Raw genomic sequence first — 17,132 nt, forward strand, 5'->3', positions numbered from 1 at the left:
TGTCCGGTTCTGCACCTCTACCTCAGCGATATGGAGGCGATCCTATTCAGTGCAGAGGGTTTTTGAACCAGGTGGGCATTTACTTTGAGATGTTACCTCAGGCGTTTCCCTCTGATAGAGCTAAGGTGGGATTTCTCATCTCGTTACTCTCTGACACAGCTCTTGCCTGGGCTAATCCCTTGTGGGAGACTAATAAACCTGTGAATTCAAATTACCCTGAATTTGTGGCCTCCTTTCGAAGGGTATTTGATGTTCCGGCTCGCTCCTCCTCTGCTGCTAAACGACTCATGTCCATTCAGCAAGGTACAAGATCTGTTGCTCAGTATGCTATGGAGTTCCGTACGCTTGTCGCAGAGGTACGTTGGAACAATGAAGCCCTTGTTGCCGCCTTCTTTCATGGGCTCTCTGATGCGATTAAAGACGAAGTTACTGCCAGAGATTTACCAGAGGATCTTGAGGCATTGGTGTCTTTTTTTATCCTAATTGACATCAGACTCAGAGAGAGGCCCTCTTTCAAGGAGCGCTTGCGGAAGCCTCCTGTTCCATTGACTCCTATGTGTTCGTTCCCACCCATGCCTCCCTCTCCTCCCATGCCTCCTGGTCCAGAGTCACCAGGTACTGCTGAGCCGATGCAGTTTGGATTCACGTGTCTCTCCGCGGCGGAGAGGGCCTTTAGGAGGAGGGAGGGGCTCTGCCTCTATTGTGGGTTACAGGGCCACCTTTTGAAGTCTTGTCCTACACGGCCGGGAAACGCTCACACCTAAGGTCCTGTCGGGGGCAGACCTTGGGTGGTTTATCCTCGTCCCCGGAACCGCTTAAGGAGAAACCTTTTGTCACGGTTGTCCTTTCCTGGGTGGACTCCTCCATAGTCACTCAGGCTCTTAGTGACTCTGGAGCTGCGGGCTATTTCATTGACAGTGCTTTTGTATCAAAGCACTCCATTCCTGTTTTGCCTCAGTCCGTTCCGCTTGCTATTGAGGCCATTGATGGCAGGCCCCTTCAGCCCGCACTCGTTACTCACGAAACTGCTCCGTTGTCCATGGCTGTTGGGACTCTCCATTTTGAAACCCTCCAGTTCCAGGTGATAAACTCTCCGCATTTTCTGGTTGTTCTGGGTTATCCCTGGCTCCAAAAGCACAATCCCAGTCTCGACTGGCGCAGGTCTGAAATTTTGTCGTGGTCCCGCAATGTATTTCCACTTGTCTTCGGAAAACAGTTAAAGTCTTGTGCACTTCTTCGGTATCTCAATTGCCAGAGGAGTACCGAGAGTTCCTAGACGTGTTTGACAAGGTGCGTGCTGGTACGTTGCCTCCTCACCAGTCTTACGATTGTGCCATAGACCTGCAACCCGGAGCCATTTCTCCTCGGGGCCGGGTGTACCCTCTGTCTGTTGCAGAGAATTGTGCTATGGAGGAGTATGTTGCCGATGCTCTGTCGCGGGGGATCATCCGCAAATCCTGCTCTCCTGCAGGGGCTGGCTTCTTCTTTGTGAAAAAAAAAGGGTGGTGAGTTAAGACCTTGTATCGATTATAGGGGTCTTAATCATCTCACCATTAAGAATGCTTACCCTATTCCCTCATTACGGAACTCTTTGAACGCCTCAAGGGAGCTACGGTCTTTACTAAACTTGATTTGAGAGGAGCATACAATCTCGTTAGGATTAAGGAGGGCCACGAATGGAAAACAGCATTTAACACCAGGAGCGGGCATTATGAGTATCTTGTAATGCCCTTTGGCCTGTGTAATGCTCCTGCTGTTTTTCAGGAATTTATTAATGATGTCCTACGAGATATGTTGCAACAGTGTGTTGTGGTGTATTTAGACGACATCCTCATACACTCACCCACACTTGAGGCTCATCGTTCTGATGTTACACGGGTTCTTCAGAGACTACGTGAGAACGGCCTGTTTTGTAAACTCGAGAAATGTGAGTTCCATCAGACTCAAGTAACCTTCCTAGGTTATGTTATCTCCGTTGCAGGGTTCTCCATGGATCCTGACAAGTTATCTGCAGTTCTGCAGTGGCCTCGCCCAGTTGGTCAACGGGCTATTCAACGTTTTTTGGGGTTCGCCAATTACTATAGAAAGTTTATTAAAAACTTTTCTTCCTTGGTCAAACCTATCACAGACATGACCCGTAAAGAGAATGATCCACTCCATTGGTCACCTACTGCCATTAAGGCCTTTGATAGTCTTAAGACTGCCTTTGCTGCTGCTCCAGTTCTGGCTCATCCTAACCCTGCCCTGCCTTTCGTTCTTGAGGTCGATGCATCAGACTGGAGTAGGTGCCCTCTTGTCTCAACGTCCTACGCCTGACGGTTCCTTGCATCCGTGTGGTTTCTTCTCTAAGAAATTGTCTCCAGCGGAGTGCAATTATGAAATTGGCGACAGGGAATTACTGGCCATAATTTTGGCACTCAAGGAATGGAGGCATCTTCTCGAGGGTACTAGCGTGCCAGTGCTCATTCTTACTGACCACAAGTATTTAACTTATCTATCTGAAGCAAAACGTTTGTCGCCCGACAGGCCAGATGGGCGCTATTTCTTTCATGTAATTAGCAAGAGTCCATGAGCTAGTGACGTATGGGATATACATTCCTACCAGGAGGGGCAAAGTTTCCCAAACCTCAAAATGCCTATAAATACACCCCTCACCACACCCACAATTCAGTTTTACAAACTTTGCCTCCGATGGAGGTGGTGAAGTAAGTTTGTGCTAGATTCTACGTTGATATGCGCTCCGCAGCAAGTTGGGGCCCGGTTTTCCTCTCAGCGTGCAGTGAATGTCAGAGGGATGTGAGGAGTATTGCCTATTTGAATGCAGTGATCTCCTTCTAAGGGGTCTATTTCATAGGTTCTCTGTTATCGGTCGTAGAGATTCATCTCTTACCTCCCTTTTCAGATCGACGATATACTCTTATTTATATACCATTACCTCTGCTGATTCTCGTTTCAGTACTGGTTTGGCTATCTACTATATGTAGATGAGTGTCCTGGGGTAAGTAAGTCTTATTTTTTGTGACACTCCTAGCTATGGTTGGGCACTTTGTTTATAAAGTTCTAAATATATGTATTCAAACATTTATTTGCCTTGACTCAGAATGTTCAACTTTCCTTATTTTTCAGACAATCAGTTTCATATTTGGGATAATGCATTTTAATTTAACATTTTTCTTACCTTAAAATTTGACTTTTTCCCTGTGGGCTGTTAGGCTCGCGGGGGCTGAAAATGCTTCATTTTATTGCGTCATTCTTGGCGCGGACTTTTTTGGCGCAAAAATTCTATTTCCGTTTCCGGCGTCATACGTGTCGCCGGAAGTTGCGTCACTTTTTGACGTTATTTTGCGCCAAAAATGTCGGCGTTCCGGATGTGGCGTCATTTTTGCCGCCAAAAAGCATTTAGGCGCCAAAGAATGTGGGCGTCTTATTTGGCGCGAAAAAATATGGGCGTCACTCTTGTCTCCACATTATTTAAGTCTCATTTTTTTATTGCTTCTGGTTGCTAGAAGCTTGTTCTTTGGCATTTTTTCCCATTCCTGAAACTGTCATTTAAGGAATTTGATCAATTTTGCTTTATATATATGTTGTTTTTTCTCTTACATATTGCAAGATGTCTCACGTTGCATCTGAGTCAGAAGATACTACAGGAAAATCGCTGTCAAGTGCTGAATCTACCAAAGCTAAGTGTATCTGCTGTAAACTTTTGGTAGCTATTCCTCCAGCTGTTGTTTGTATTGATTGTCATGACAAACTTGTTAAAGCAGATAATATTTCCTTTAGTAAAGTACCATTGCCTGTTGCAGTTCCTTCAACATCTAAGGTGCAGAATGTTCCTGATAATATAAGAGATTTTGTTTCTGAATCCATAAAGAAGGCTATGTCTGTTATTTCTCCTTCTAGTAAACATAAAAAATCTTTTAAAACTTCTCTCCCTACAGATGAATTTTTAACTGAACATCATCATTCTGATTCTGATGATTCCTCTGGTTCAGAGGATTCTGTCTCAGAGGTTGATGCTGATAAATCTTCATATTTATTTAAAATGGAATTTATTCGTTCTTTACTTAAAGAAGTCCTAATTGCTTTAGAAATAGAGGATTCTGGTCCTCTTGATACTAAATCTAAACGTTTAAATAAGGTTTTTAAAACTCCTGTAGTTATTCCAGAAGTTTTTCCTGTCCCTGATGCTATTTCTGCAGTAATTTCCAAAGAATGGGATAATTTGGGTAATTCATTTACTCCTTCTAAACGTTTTAAGCAATTATATCCTGTGCCGCCTGACAGATTAGAATTTTGGGACAAGATCCCTAAAGTTGATGGGGCTATTTCTACCCTTGCTAAACGTACTACTATTCCTACGTCAGATGGTACTTCGTTTAAGAATCCTCTAGATAGGAAAATGGAGTCCTTTCTAAGAAAAGCTTATCTGTGTTCAGGTAATCTTCTTAGACCTGCTATATCTTTGGCTGATGTTGCTGCAGCTTCAACTTTTTGGTTGGAAACTTTAGCGCAACAAGTAACACATCGTGATTCTCATGATATTATTATTCTTCTTCAACATGCTAATCATTTTATCTGTGATGCCATTTTTGATATTATCAGAGTTGATGTCAGGTTTATGTCTCTAGCTATTTTAGCTAGAAGAGCTTTATGGCTTAAAACTTGGAATGCTGATATGGCTTCTAAATCAACTTTACTTTCCATTTCTTTCCAGGGTAACAAATTATTTGGTTCTCAGTTGGATTCCATTATTTCAACTGTTACTGGTGGGAAAGGAACTTTTTTACCACAGGATAAAAAATCTAAAGGTAAAAACAGGGCTAATAATCGTTTTCGTTCCTTTCGTTTCAACAAAGAACAAAAGCCTGATCCTTCATCCTCAGGAGCAGTTTCAGTTTGGAGACCATCTCCAGTCTGGAATAAATCCAAGCCAGCTAGAAAGGCAAAGCCTGCTTCTAAGTCCACATGAAGGTGCGGCCCTCATTCCAGCTCAGCTGGTAGGGGGCAGGTTACGTTTTTTCAAGGAAATTTGGGTCAATTCTGTTCACAATCTTTGGATTCAGAGCATTGTTTCAGAAGGGTACAGAATTTGTTTCAAGTTGAGACCTCCTGCAAAGAGATTTTTTCTTTCCCGTGTCCCAGTAAATCCAGTAAAAGCTCAAGCATTTCTGAAATGTGTTTCAGATCTAGAGTTGACTGGAGTAATTATGCCAGTTCCAGTTTCGGAACAGGGGATGGGGTTTTATTCAAATCTCTTCATTGTACCAAAGAAGGAGAATTCCTTCAGACCAGTTCTGGATCTAAAAATATTGAATCGTTATGTAAGGATACCAACGTTCAAGATGGTAACTGTAAGGACTATCTTGCCTTTTGTTCAGCAAGGGAATTATATGTCCACAATAGATTTACAGGATGCATATCTGCATATTCCGATTCATCCAGATCACTATCAGTTTCTGAGATTCTCTTTCCTAGACAAGCATTACCAGTTTGTGGCTCTGCCGTTTGGCCTAGCTACAGCTCCAAGAATTTTTACAAAGGTTCTCGGTGCCCTGCTGTCTGTAATCAGAGAACAGGGTATTGTGGTATTTCCTTATTTGGACGATATCTTGGTACTTGCTCAGTCTTTACATTTAGCAGAATCTCATACGAATCGACTTGTGTTGTTTCTTCAAGATCATGGTTGGAGGATCAATTTACCAAAAAGTTCTTTGATTCCTCAGACAAAGGTAACCTTTCTGGGTTTCCAGATGGATTCAGTGTCCATGACTCTGTCTTTAACAGACAAGAGACGTTTAAAATTGATTACAGCTTGTCGAAACCTTCAGTCACAATCATTCCCTTCGGTAGCCTTATGCATGGAAATTCTAGGTCTTATGACTGCTGCATCGGACGCGATCCCCTTTGCTCGTTTTCACATGCGACCTCTTCAGCTCTGTATGCTGAAGCAATGGTGCAAGGATTACACGAAGATATCTCAATTAATATCTTTAAAACCGATTGTTCGACACTCTCTAACATGGTGGACAGATCACCATCGTTTAATTCAGGGGGCTTCTTTTGTGCTTCCGACCTGGACTGTAATTTCAACAGATGCAAGTCTCACAGGTTGGGGAGCTGTGTGGGGATCTCTGACGGCACAAGGAGTTTGGGAATCTCAGGAGGTGAGATTACCGATCAATATTTTGGAACTCCGTGCAATTTTCAGAGCTCTTCAGTTTTGGCCTCTTCTGAAGAGAGAATCGTTCATTTGTTTTCAGACAGACAATGTCACAACTGTGGCATACATCAATCATCAAGGAGGGACTCACAGTCCTCTGGCTATGAAAGAAGTATCTCGAATTTTGGTTTGGGCGGAATCCAGCTCCTGTCTAATCTCTGCGGTTCATATTCCAGGTGTAGACAATTGGGAAGCGGATTATCTCAGTCGCCAAACGTTGCATCCGGGCGAATGGTCTCTTCACCCAGAGGTATTTCTTCAGATTGTTCAAATGTGGGAACTTCCAGAAATAGATCTGATGGCGTCCCATCTAAACAAGAAACTTCCCAGGTATCTGTCCAGATCCCGGGATCCTCAGGCGGAGGCAGTGGATGCATTATCACTTCCCTGGAAGTATCATCCTGCCTATATCTTTCCGCCTCTAGTTCTTCTTCCAAGAGTAATCTCCAAGATTCTGAAGGAATGCTCGTTTGTTCTGCTGGTAGCTCCGGCATGGCCTCACAGGTTTTGGTATGCGGATCTTGTCCGGATGGCCTCTTGCCAACCGTGGACTCTTCCGTTAAGACCAGACCTTCTGTCACAAGGTCCTTTTTTCCATCAGGATCTGAAATCCTTAAATTTAAAGGTATGGAGATTGAACGCTTGATTCTTGGTCAAAGAGGTTTCTCTGACTCTGTGATTAATACTATGTTACAGGCTCGTAAATCTGTATCTCGAGAGATATATTATAGAGTCTGGAAGACTTATATTTCTTGGTGTCTTTCTCATCATTTTTCCTGGCATTCTTTTAGAATACCGAGAATTTTACAGTTCCTTCAGGATGGTTTAGATAAGGGTTTGTCCGCAAGTTCTTTGAAAGGACAAATCTCTGCTCTTTCTGTTCTTTTTCACAGAAAGATTGCTATTCTTCCTGATATTCATTGTTTTGTACAAGCTTTGGTTCGTATAAAACCTGTCATTAAGTCAATTTCTCCTCCTTGGAGTTTGAATTTGGTTCTGGGAGCTCTTCAAGCTCCTCCGTTTGAACCTATGCATTCATTGGACATTAAATTACTTTCTTGGAAAGTTTTGTTCCTTTTGGCCATCTCTTCTGCCAGAAGAGTTTCTGAATTATCTGCTCTTTCTTGTGAGTCTCCTTTTCTGATTTTTCATCAGGATAAGGCGGTGTTGCGAACTTCTTTTGAATTTTTACCTAAAGTTGTGAATTCCAACAACATTAGTAGAGAAATTGTGGTTCCTTCATTATGTCCTAATCCTAAGAATTCTAAGGAGAAATCGTTGCATTCTTTAGATGTTGTTAGAGCTTTGAAATATTATGTTGAAGCTACGAAATCTTTTCGTAAGACTTCTAGTCTATTTGTTATCTTTTCCGGTTCTAGAAAAGGCCAGAAAGCTTCTGCCATTTCTTTGGCATCTTGGTTGAAATCTTTAATTCATCTTGCCTATGTTGAGTCGGGTAAAACTCCGCCTCAGAGAATTACAGCTCATTCTACTAGGTCAGTTTCTACTTCCTGGGCGTTTAGGAATGAAGCTTCGGTTGACCAGATCTGCAAAGCAGCTACTTGGTCCTCTTTGCATACTTTTACTAAATTCTACCATTTTGATGTATTTTCTTCTTCTGAAGCAGTCTTTGGTAGAAAAGTACTTCAGGCAGCGGTTTCAGTTTGAATCTTCTGCTTATGTTTTTCGTTAAACTTTATTTTGGGTGTGGATTTTTCAGCAGGAATTGGCTGTCTTTATTTTTTCCCTCCCTCTCTAGTGACTCTTGTGTGGAAAGATCCACTTCTTGGGTAGTCATTATCCCATACGTCACTAGCTCATGGACTCTTGCTAATTACATGAAAGAAAACATAATTTATGTAAGAACTTACCTGATAAATTCATTTCTTTCATATTAGCAAGAGTCCATGAGGCCCGCCCTTTTTTTTGTGGTGGTTATGATTTTGTATAAAGCACAATTATTCCAATTCCTTATTTTATATGCTTTCGCACTTTTTTTCTTATCACCCCACTTCTTGGCTATTCGTTAAACTGAATTGTGGGTGTGGTGAGGGGTGTATTTATAGGCATTTTGAGGTTTGGGAAACTTTGCCCCTCCTGGTAGGAATGTATATCCCATACGTCACTAGCTCATGGACTCTTGCTAATATGAAAGAAATGAATTTATCAGGTAAGTTCTTACATAAATTATGTTTTTTGTCTCGGTTTAATTATGTGGTCTCCTACCTGCCTGGTAGTAAGAATGTTAGGGCTGATGCCCTCTCTCGACAATTTTCGCCTCTGTCCAAGGAGGAGTCTGTACCTACTCCCGTTATACCTCCTGACCATATTTTGGCTACCATACGTACTAATTTGACTTCTCCCTTGGGGGAGGAGATCCTGGCTGCACAAACCAATGCACCTCCTGAGAAACCTAGTGGTAAGTGTTTTGTTCCTGAGAATCTTCGAACTAAACTTTTGCACACTTACCACTATCCTAAAGCCGCAGGTCACCCAGGCAAGAACCAAATGATTTGGTCTGTCACTCGACAATTCTGGTGGCCAGGTCTTCGTTCTGATGTTGCTGCGTATGTTGCCTCCTGCTCGGTTTGTGCACAGAATAAGACTCCTCGACGTCTTCCTGTGGGTCTTCTTTAACCTATTGCTAATGGTGAGCGTCCTTGGACACATCTTTCCATGGACTTCATTGTCGAACTCCCTGTTTCCAATGGCAATACTGTTATCCTTATGGTGGTTGACCGTTTTTCTAAAATGTCACATTGAATTCCTTTGATGAAGCTGCCTACCGCTCAGGAGCTTGCTTCAATTTTTGCCCGGGAGGTCTTCCGTTTACATGGGTTACCCAAGGAGATAGTGTCGGACCGGGGTAGACAGTTTGTCTCCAGATTTTGGCGTTCCTTTTCTGCTCAAATGGGGATCCAGCTTTCCTTCTCCTCTGCATATCACCCTCAATGCAATGGGGCTACGGAATGGTCTAATCAAGCTCTGGAACAGTTCCTCCGTTGCTATGTCTCAGATCACCACTATAATTGGTCTGAACTGTTACCTTGTGCAGAGTTTGCTCGTAATAGTGCTATTAATGCTTCCTCCAAGTTATCCCCGTTCATGGCGAATTATGGGTTTCAACCATCCTTGTTGCACGATTCATTCATGTCTCAGGGTATTCCAGCTTTGGAGGAGCATCTCCGTTCCATGTGGGTGCAGATTCAGGATTACCTTCATCGTTCTATGCAGTGCCAAAAGTTCCAGGCTGATCATAGGCATCTGCCCGCACCTTCCTACCAGGTTGGTGAGAGAGTTTGGCTGTCCTGCCGCAACTTGAACCTTCGTGTGCCTTCCAATAAATTGGTTCCCCGTTATGTTGGTAATTTTCGAATACTCCGACGGGTTAATCCTGTGGCCTACGCTCTTGACCTTCCTCCTGCTATGCGCATCTCCAATGTTTTTCATGTCTCCCTCTTGAAACCATTGGTTTGTAATCGGTTTACTACTGTGTTGCCTCGTCCCCGTCCTATCTTTGTTGACAACCATGAGGAGTATGAGGTCAGTAGCATTATTGACTCTCGTATGTCCAGGGGCCGTGTACAGTATTTGGTTCACTGGAGGGGCTACGGTCCACAGGAGCGTTCTTGGGTCCCCTCCTCTGATGATCATGCTCCCGCCCTCCTCCGTGCCTTCCATGCATGTTTCCCCAATAAGCCTTTTGTCCTCCTGCGGGGGAGGGGTCGTTGAGGGGAGGGTACTGTCAGGGTTTTTTCCCTGTTTTGTTTGTCATGTGCTGCTGGCAGCCATTTTACTCACCTCTCTTCCTGCTGCTCATTTCCTTTTATGGCCAGACTGGTGTGCATCATCCATGTGAGACAGGATGCAGTCTCAGAATAGTGATGTCATCACTTATTATTTAAAGGGCCTCTGTTCAGTATGCTTTGCCTTTGCGTTGTCTCAGACCCGTTTGTGAGAGTTCCTGTGTATTACCTGGCTGCCTGACATCCTTCCTGGTTCCTGATCCCTGGCTTGTTCCTGACTCTGCTGTTTTCCTTGTTCCCGATTCTGGCTCGTCTGACTATTCGCTTTAGCTCCTGACTACCAGCTCTGGTTTTGATTCCTGGCTCGTTATTTGACTTGTGGGCTTTTTATTATTTTTTGCTATTAATAAAGGTGTGATTATTTTTGCACTTCTCGTCTCAGTCTGATTCCTGGCACCCTGACATCTAGTGGCCAAACTGGAGAAATGTGAGTTTGATCAAGTTCAGAACCAGTTCCTTGGCTATGTCATCTCGAAGGAAGGTTTTGCCATGGATCCTACAAAGCTAACCGCAGTTCTGGAATGGCCTCAACCCACCTCATTAAAGGAAGTACAGAGATTCTTGGGGTTCTCCAACTATTTGAAGTTTATAAAGAACTTATCCCAAATCGTTGCTCCACTTACGGAGCTGACTAAACGAAACAGACTGCAAGAATTGGCATCCTGTAGCTGTGGAAGCTTTCTCTCATCTGAAAAATGTATTTTGTTCTGCTCCTGTGCTCCGCCATCCTGATCCTGACCTGCACTTCACAGGTTGATGCCTCCAAGATAGGGGCTAGTGCAGTCTTAACCCAAAGGGATCTTTTAACCTCCAAATTGCACCCTGTAGCCTTTTTCTCCAAACGGTTCACTCTTGCTGAAAGGAATTACGATGTGGGTAATCGTGAACTCTTAGCCATTAGGATGGCCCTGACTGAATGGCGTCATTGGCTAGAGGGTACCGCAAACCCCATTCAGATTCTCACTAACCACAAGAATCTGACGTACCTAGAGACTGCTCATCGACTCAATCCTCGACAGGCCAGGTGGGCCCTATTCTTTTCCAGTTTTAACTTTATAGTCTCTTACCTTCCTGGGACCAAGAATAAAAAGGCTGATGACCTTTCCCATCAGTGACTTTTCTGAAGCTATTATCAAACACATTATACCTCCCTCCTGTGTGGTCGCTCATCTTAACACCTCTCTTCTTCAAAGACTGCAACGAGCCCAGTCAAGAAAACCTTCTGAATCCCCCGCGGCTCCTGAGATCCTTTATGTTCCTCCAAACCTTCGCTCTCCAGTGCTATCCTGGGCTCATGACAGCAAGCTGTCAGGTCATCCTGGTTTGACAAGAACCTTTAAACTCCGTTCCCAACACGTGTGGTGGCCTACCATGAAGTCGAACTCTAAAGATTATGTCAAAGCTTGTCAGACTTGTGCAGTTAAAAAGTTTTCCCGTTCCCTACCTCATGGCCTACTTCAACCATTGTCCATACCTAAGCAACCATGGACACACATAGCTATGGATTTTGTTGTAGACCTCCCTCCTTCTAACCATCATACAGTCATATGGGTGGCGGTGGATCGGTTCTCCAGACTTGCTCATTTTGTACCTTTACCTAAGTTACCTAGAGCTCAAGAATTGTCCGCTCTTTTTCTGTTACACGTGGTACGGCTACATGGTCTACCCGTAAATATGGTCTCTGACAGAGGACCTCAATTCATTTCTACCTTCTGGAGAAGCTTTTGCAAATTGCTTGGAACCACTGTATCTTTGTCCTCTGGTTATCACCCCCAGACTAACGGACAAACAGAGAGAACCAATCAGGATCTTGAAGTGGTCTGAGTTGTTACCCCTAGCTGAGCTGGCAAGGAACACTCATTGGCATTCTTCTCTACGGTGCTCTCCCTTCCAGGCCGCAGCTGTTTATCAACCTTGTGTCTTTCCTCTTTCTGCTCAATCCACAGGAGTCCCGGCTGCAGAACGTCGCTTCACTGACCTCACTACCCATTGGCAACGAATACTCTCTCAGCTACTCTCAACCATCTCCAGATACAGGAGGTTTGCCGATCATCATTGAGCTAATATTCGTGCCTTTTCTGCAGGTGACGTCTGGGTCTCTACCCGACATATCCGCTTACGTCAACCATGGCACAAATTAGGACCTAGGTATATTGGTCCTCAAAAGACTTTCTCCTGTTGCCTACAGAGTGGCCTTGCCTAAGACCCTGCATATTCACATCTCCTTGCTCAAAGCCTACATCACAAACAGGTAAACTCGATGCAGACGTCCTCCTCCTTCACTCCTAATTCATGGCGAACCGGAGTATGAAATTGCCAAAATCCTGGAATCTAAAATCAGGTGCAGGCAGCTCCAATACCTTATACACTGGAAAGGTTACTCTGTGGAGGAGCGTTCCTGGGTCCCTGCCTGAAATGTGCATGCTCCATCTTTGGTCTCCAAGTTCCATGCTGCACACCCTTCAAAGCCGACTCTGATTCCCGAAGGGAGCCCTTGAGTGGGGGGCTATGTCACACCGCTCCGGTTCCGGCCACGGCTTCCCTCTGTTGTCATGGCCGTTGCCATGGACACAGAAGCAGTTGCCTTGGATGCACAGGTTGCTTCTGGCAAGCGGCGATGATGTCATCACCGCACGTCAAGCTACTCTGATGCCGGTCCTGATTGTAGCTGGGTGCCCTCCCTGGTGCAAATCCACCCCTATGTAAGTACCTCTGTTTCCTGCATTACCAAAGTATAGGTGTTACTGTGTGTGCTCCTAGGTGCTTTATTACTTGAATTGCCTTATCATTGCTGAACTGAATTGCCTGTCTAACAACTCTGACTGTTTCACCCTTGAATTGCTGGATTGCCTTATTACTGAACTCTGCCTGTCTGACCATTCTATTGGTTTACCCCTGAACTGCTAGATTACCTTTTGTTGCAGACCTCTGCCTGTTCCTGGCCATTCTATTGGTTTACCCCTGAACTGCTATACTGCTGGATTGCCTTTCTGTTACCGAACTCTGCCTGTCTCTGACCATTCTCTGCCTCAATCTTATTGCCGTGAAGGACTACCCTGTCTACCGTGAGTACTGCTTACCTCATTTCTTAAACTCACTTTGTTCTGGGATATTTCCTTATCCTTCCTTTGACGCCGGGATAAGAAGACTACTGGCCAAGTTTGGTCTGATAAGGAAATATCCCACGAGCATTACATTGATAGCTTTTTTTTCTGCCCCTTCCAGGTAGTGTAACCACTGTTCCTTTAACTTTCAACTTGAGAACTATATTTCCAACGGTGTCTCTAGGAACATTCAGTGTCTTCACTATCTTTTTGTATCCTGTTCCTTGTTTGTGAAGGACGATGATCTCTTCTCTTAACTTTTTGGACCATTATTTTGACTTAGCCATATTTGTACCATGCAGTCAAACATGGCACTCAACAAACCCCTAGCCAATTCAGGAACCTCATGTGTTCTAGCTTGAGCACACCTGGTGCAACTAATGAAGCCCTTGATTAGTTGCATCCGGTGTGCTTGAGACAACACCTGTTTTGTATATTTGTAATGTTGTGAGGGATTCTATTCAGGGGGTTGAGTAAAAACTGCAGAATTAAAGGGCCATAATACCCAAATGTTTAAACACTTGAAAGTGATGCAGTATAGCTATAAAAAGATGACTAGAAAATATCACCTGAACATCTCTATGTAAAAAAGAAAGATATTTTACCTCAAAAGTTTCTCAGTAGCCACATCCCATTGTAAAGGACTTCTAAGCAGCATATCAGTATGTCTGTCCCGGGACAGCCGAAGGATTGAGCCTTGTGCACTCATCTTAAGGAAGTATACAATGAAATCTCATGAGCGTTAAGTGAAATCTCATGAGATCACAGTAAAAGAGTTCATGACCTCAGCACTGTTGATGCTGATTGGCTGCTATTCATTTCTTCATTTTTTTTTTTTTACCTGCAGCTGGGCAGCAGCTGAGTATAACTTTTTACACAGAACTTACTCTGCTGAGCTGAGGAAATTGTGAGGTAAAATATCTTCCTTTTTTACATAGAGATGCTCAGGTAATATTTTCCTGTCAGCTTTTTACAGTTATAATGCATCAGTTTCAAGTGATTTAGCATGAGTATTATGTTCCTTTAATTAAAAGTTGCATTTTCAGTTGAATTTGGGAAAACCACGTGAAGCATTAATTTGGGTTGAGCTATTTCAATTTAGATGTGTTCATTGCAAACAGCTAGAAGTCTGTAAATGTTGACAATAAACCTGATTTGCAATGGGGGTTGAATAATTTTGATTATAACTGTACATCTGTGCAAGTGCATTTGTATGCATGTATGTAATATTTTTGTTCTGTACATTCACATATAAAAGTCTCACCAATCTGATGAATGGAGTAGTAACTGTCTTTTTTGTCTAAAAATGCAAGGAGAATGTTGAGGTATTCCCCTTGTGGTTTCTGTTTTGTCCACCTCCAGTCTGAAAGCAAGAGAGGATATCAGACAGTACACACTCTAACAAAGATAAAATGATTCAGCAGAAAGAATAAGAATAAGTTTATGTTTGGTATCAGACTGAAGCAAAGGATTGTAAACTTTACAGCTTGTTCTGATATAAAATAATCTTTACATTTACAGAATGAAAACACAGTAGCATGATATACCAACCCAAACATTAATAAGTCATGCAGTGTTCCTTTAATGTCACGAGAAAGAGCCAAACATTATCAATATACATCTTATATCAATATTTCATTATAAAAGTTTAAAATGCTACAAATTTCACAAAGGTGTCGTCAAGACCTCACAGTCAAAATTTTATGAAGTCACTAAAACACCACCATAGTTCTAATAGTGAAATGTCAAATCTTACACCTATGCATTTCCTTGTCTGCAAACAGCAAGGAATACTGAGCTATGGGGCATCCCTGAAGCAAAGTAAAAGTATCTTTAAAAAGTATTGTTTGTGCTGAAAAAATAACATGATTTGTGTGGGTAACTCACAAAAAGTCACTTAAGCTGACATTTAAACGTAATGGGTGCAAAACACTGAAGTAGTTTTGTTTTTCATCTTTTATGGAATAATTGGCAGTGAGGAATTTATGAATGGAGGGAAACATGGCAGAGCCATATATATTTCTGCCATTTTTTTTTTCTAATATATTTAATTTTATATGAAAATACATGTTTTACATTGATGTTCAAGGGCATTAATGCATGAATTGCAGTAAAAAAACGTCACCTCTTACCTCGACCTAAATGTCTACAAAGTAGAGACTGTGCGAAAATCATCTGCCCACATCGCAGCATGCAGCCCCATCCAGTGTCAGAGGTTGGTCCTGTGCCTCCTGAAAATGGTTTAATACATAGGTGACAGATCCTCACATAGCAGGCTTATCACAACATGAATATATTTGTTATACAGTTTACTCTGCTAAACTAGATAGGGCAATAACTATCCAAATTATTTTTTTAACCCCTTAAGCCTAATGGGCGTAGGGACTACATCACAGGGTACTTTGCTCAGTGTACCCTGTTGACGTAGTACCTACGTCCAACCTTCTGCCTCATGCTGCAGTCACGGCTCACAGCTTTGACAGCTGAAACTGCAGCCAGAGGCAGAACGAATCTGCCTTCATATGGTAGGGAAGAACTGACTTTTCTTCCTTTGCCATATGAAGGCAGATTGATGATGCAGACAGGGACACAGAGTGTCCCTGTCTCCATTGGCTTGCAGTGGTGCTGTTGGAGAGACGGAGATGGAGCAGCCCATCACTGAGGGGGGTGGGAGGGGAAGGAATTGCTACACCGACACAAAATTTTACAAGGAGGGAGGAATCCAGTACAATACAGCAAAGATGTTTTGAGAGGGGGCCCTACAGTACCATCACTTGGATGGGGGATGTGGGGAGGGTGAGAAGGGGCTGCTACACTACAGAAAGACTTTTTATCAATAAAAAAAATAAAGTGTATAAACTGGGCACTGGCAGACAGTACCTAAGATGGCGGAGATCATTAGGAGGGGGAGGGTTAGAGGGCTGTTTGGGAGGGATCAGGGAGGTGAGAAGATAAGGGGGAATCCTACATTGCAGGAAAAAAAAAGTTACTTTATAAAAATAAAAACTTCATACTGGCTGACTGCCAGTACCTAAGATTTTGGTGAGGAGTGTCAGTAGAAGAGAGCTGTTTGGGAGGGATCAGGGAGGTGTCAGGAGGGAGGGTAAAACCTACAATATAATACTATTACCCTTACCAGCTAACTAATTAACTACTTCACTGTAGGGAATTTCAGAAGTGTGGTGCGCAGCTGCAATTAATGGCCTTCTAATTACCAAAAAACAACGGCAAAGACATACATGTGTGCTATTTCTTTCATGTAATTAGCAAGAGTCCATGAGCTAGTGACGTATGGGATATACATTTCTACCAGGAGGGGCAAAGTTTCCCAAACCTCAAAATGCCTATAAATACACCCCTCACCACACCCACAAATCAGTTTTACAAACTTTGCCTCCTATGGAGGTGGTGAAGTAAGTTTGTGCTAGATTCTACGTTGATATGCGCTCCGCAGCAGGTTGGAGCCCGGTTTTCCTCTCAGCGTGCAGTGAATGTCAGAGGGATGTGAGGAGAGTATTGCCTATTTGAATGCAGTGATCTCCTTCTACGGGGTCTATTTCATAGGTTCTCTGTTATCGGTCGTAGAGATTCATCTCTTACCTCCCTTTTCAGATCGACGATATACTCTTATATATACCATTTCCTCTACTGATTCTCGTTTCAGTACTGGTTTGGCTTTCTACTACATGTAGATGAGTGTCCTGGGGTAAGTAAGTCTTATTTTCTGTGACACTCTAAGCTATGGTTGGGCACTTTTTATATAAAGTTCTAAATATATGTATTCAAACATTTATTTGCCTTGACTCAGGATGTTCAACATTCCTTATTTCAGACAGTCAGTTTCATATTTGGGATAATGCATATGAATAATTCATTTTTTTCTTACCTTAAAAAATTTGACTTTCCCTGTGGGCTGTTAGGCTCGCGGGGGCTGAAAATGCTTCATTTTATTGCGTCATTCTTGGCGCAGACTTTTTTGGCGCAAAAATTATTTTCTGTTTC

At 43.0% G+C, this 17,132-nt stretch overlaps 1 protein-coding gene across 4 annotated transcripts in view; it reads right to left on the reverse strand.

Moving 5' to 3' along the window:
* ATG4B (autophagy related 4B cysteine peptidase) overlaps nucleotides 1-17,132 on the reverse strand; it is a 100,088-nt gene that overhangs the window by 60,779 nt on the left and 22,177 nt on the right. For all 4 annotated transcript variants that reach the window (XM_053709888.1, XM_053709889.1, XM_053709892.1 and 1 more), the window contains exons 4-5: nucleotides 15,263-15,361; nucleotides 14,395-14,493 (exon numbers count right to left, since the gene is read on the reverse strand). In XM_053709888.1, the coding sequence (XP_053565863.1) occupies nucleotides 14,395-14,493; nucleotides 15,263-15,361 (198 nt within the window). The remainder of the gene's footprint in view (nucleotides 1-14,394; nucleotides 14,494-15,262; nucleotides 15,362-17,132) is intronic.

The sequence above is a fragment of the Bombina bombina genome, chromosome 4 (assembly GCF_027579735.1).
Source record: "Bombina bombina isolate aBomBom1 chromosome 4, aBomBom1.pri, whole genome shotgun sequence".
NCBI classification, from domain to species: Eukaryota; Metazoa; Chordata; class Amphibia; order Anura; family Bombinatoridae; genus Bombina; species Bombina bombina.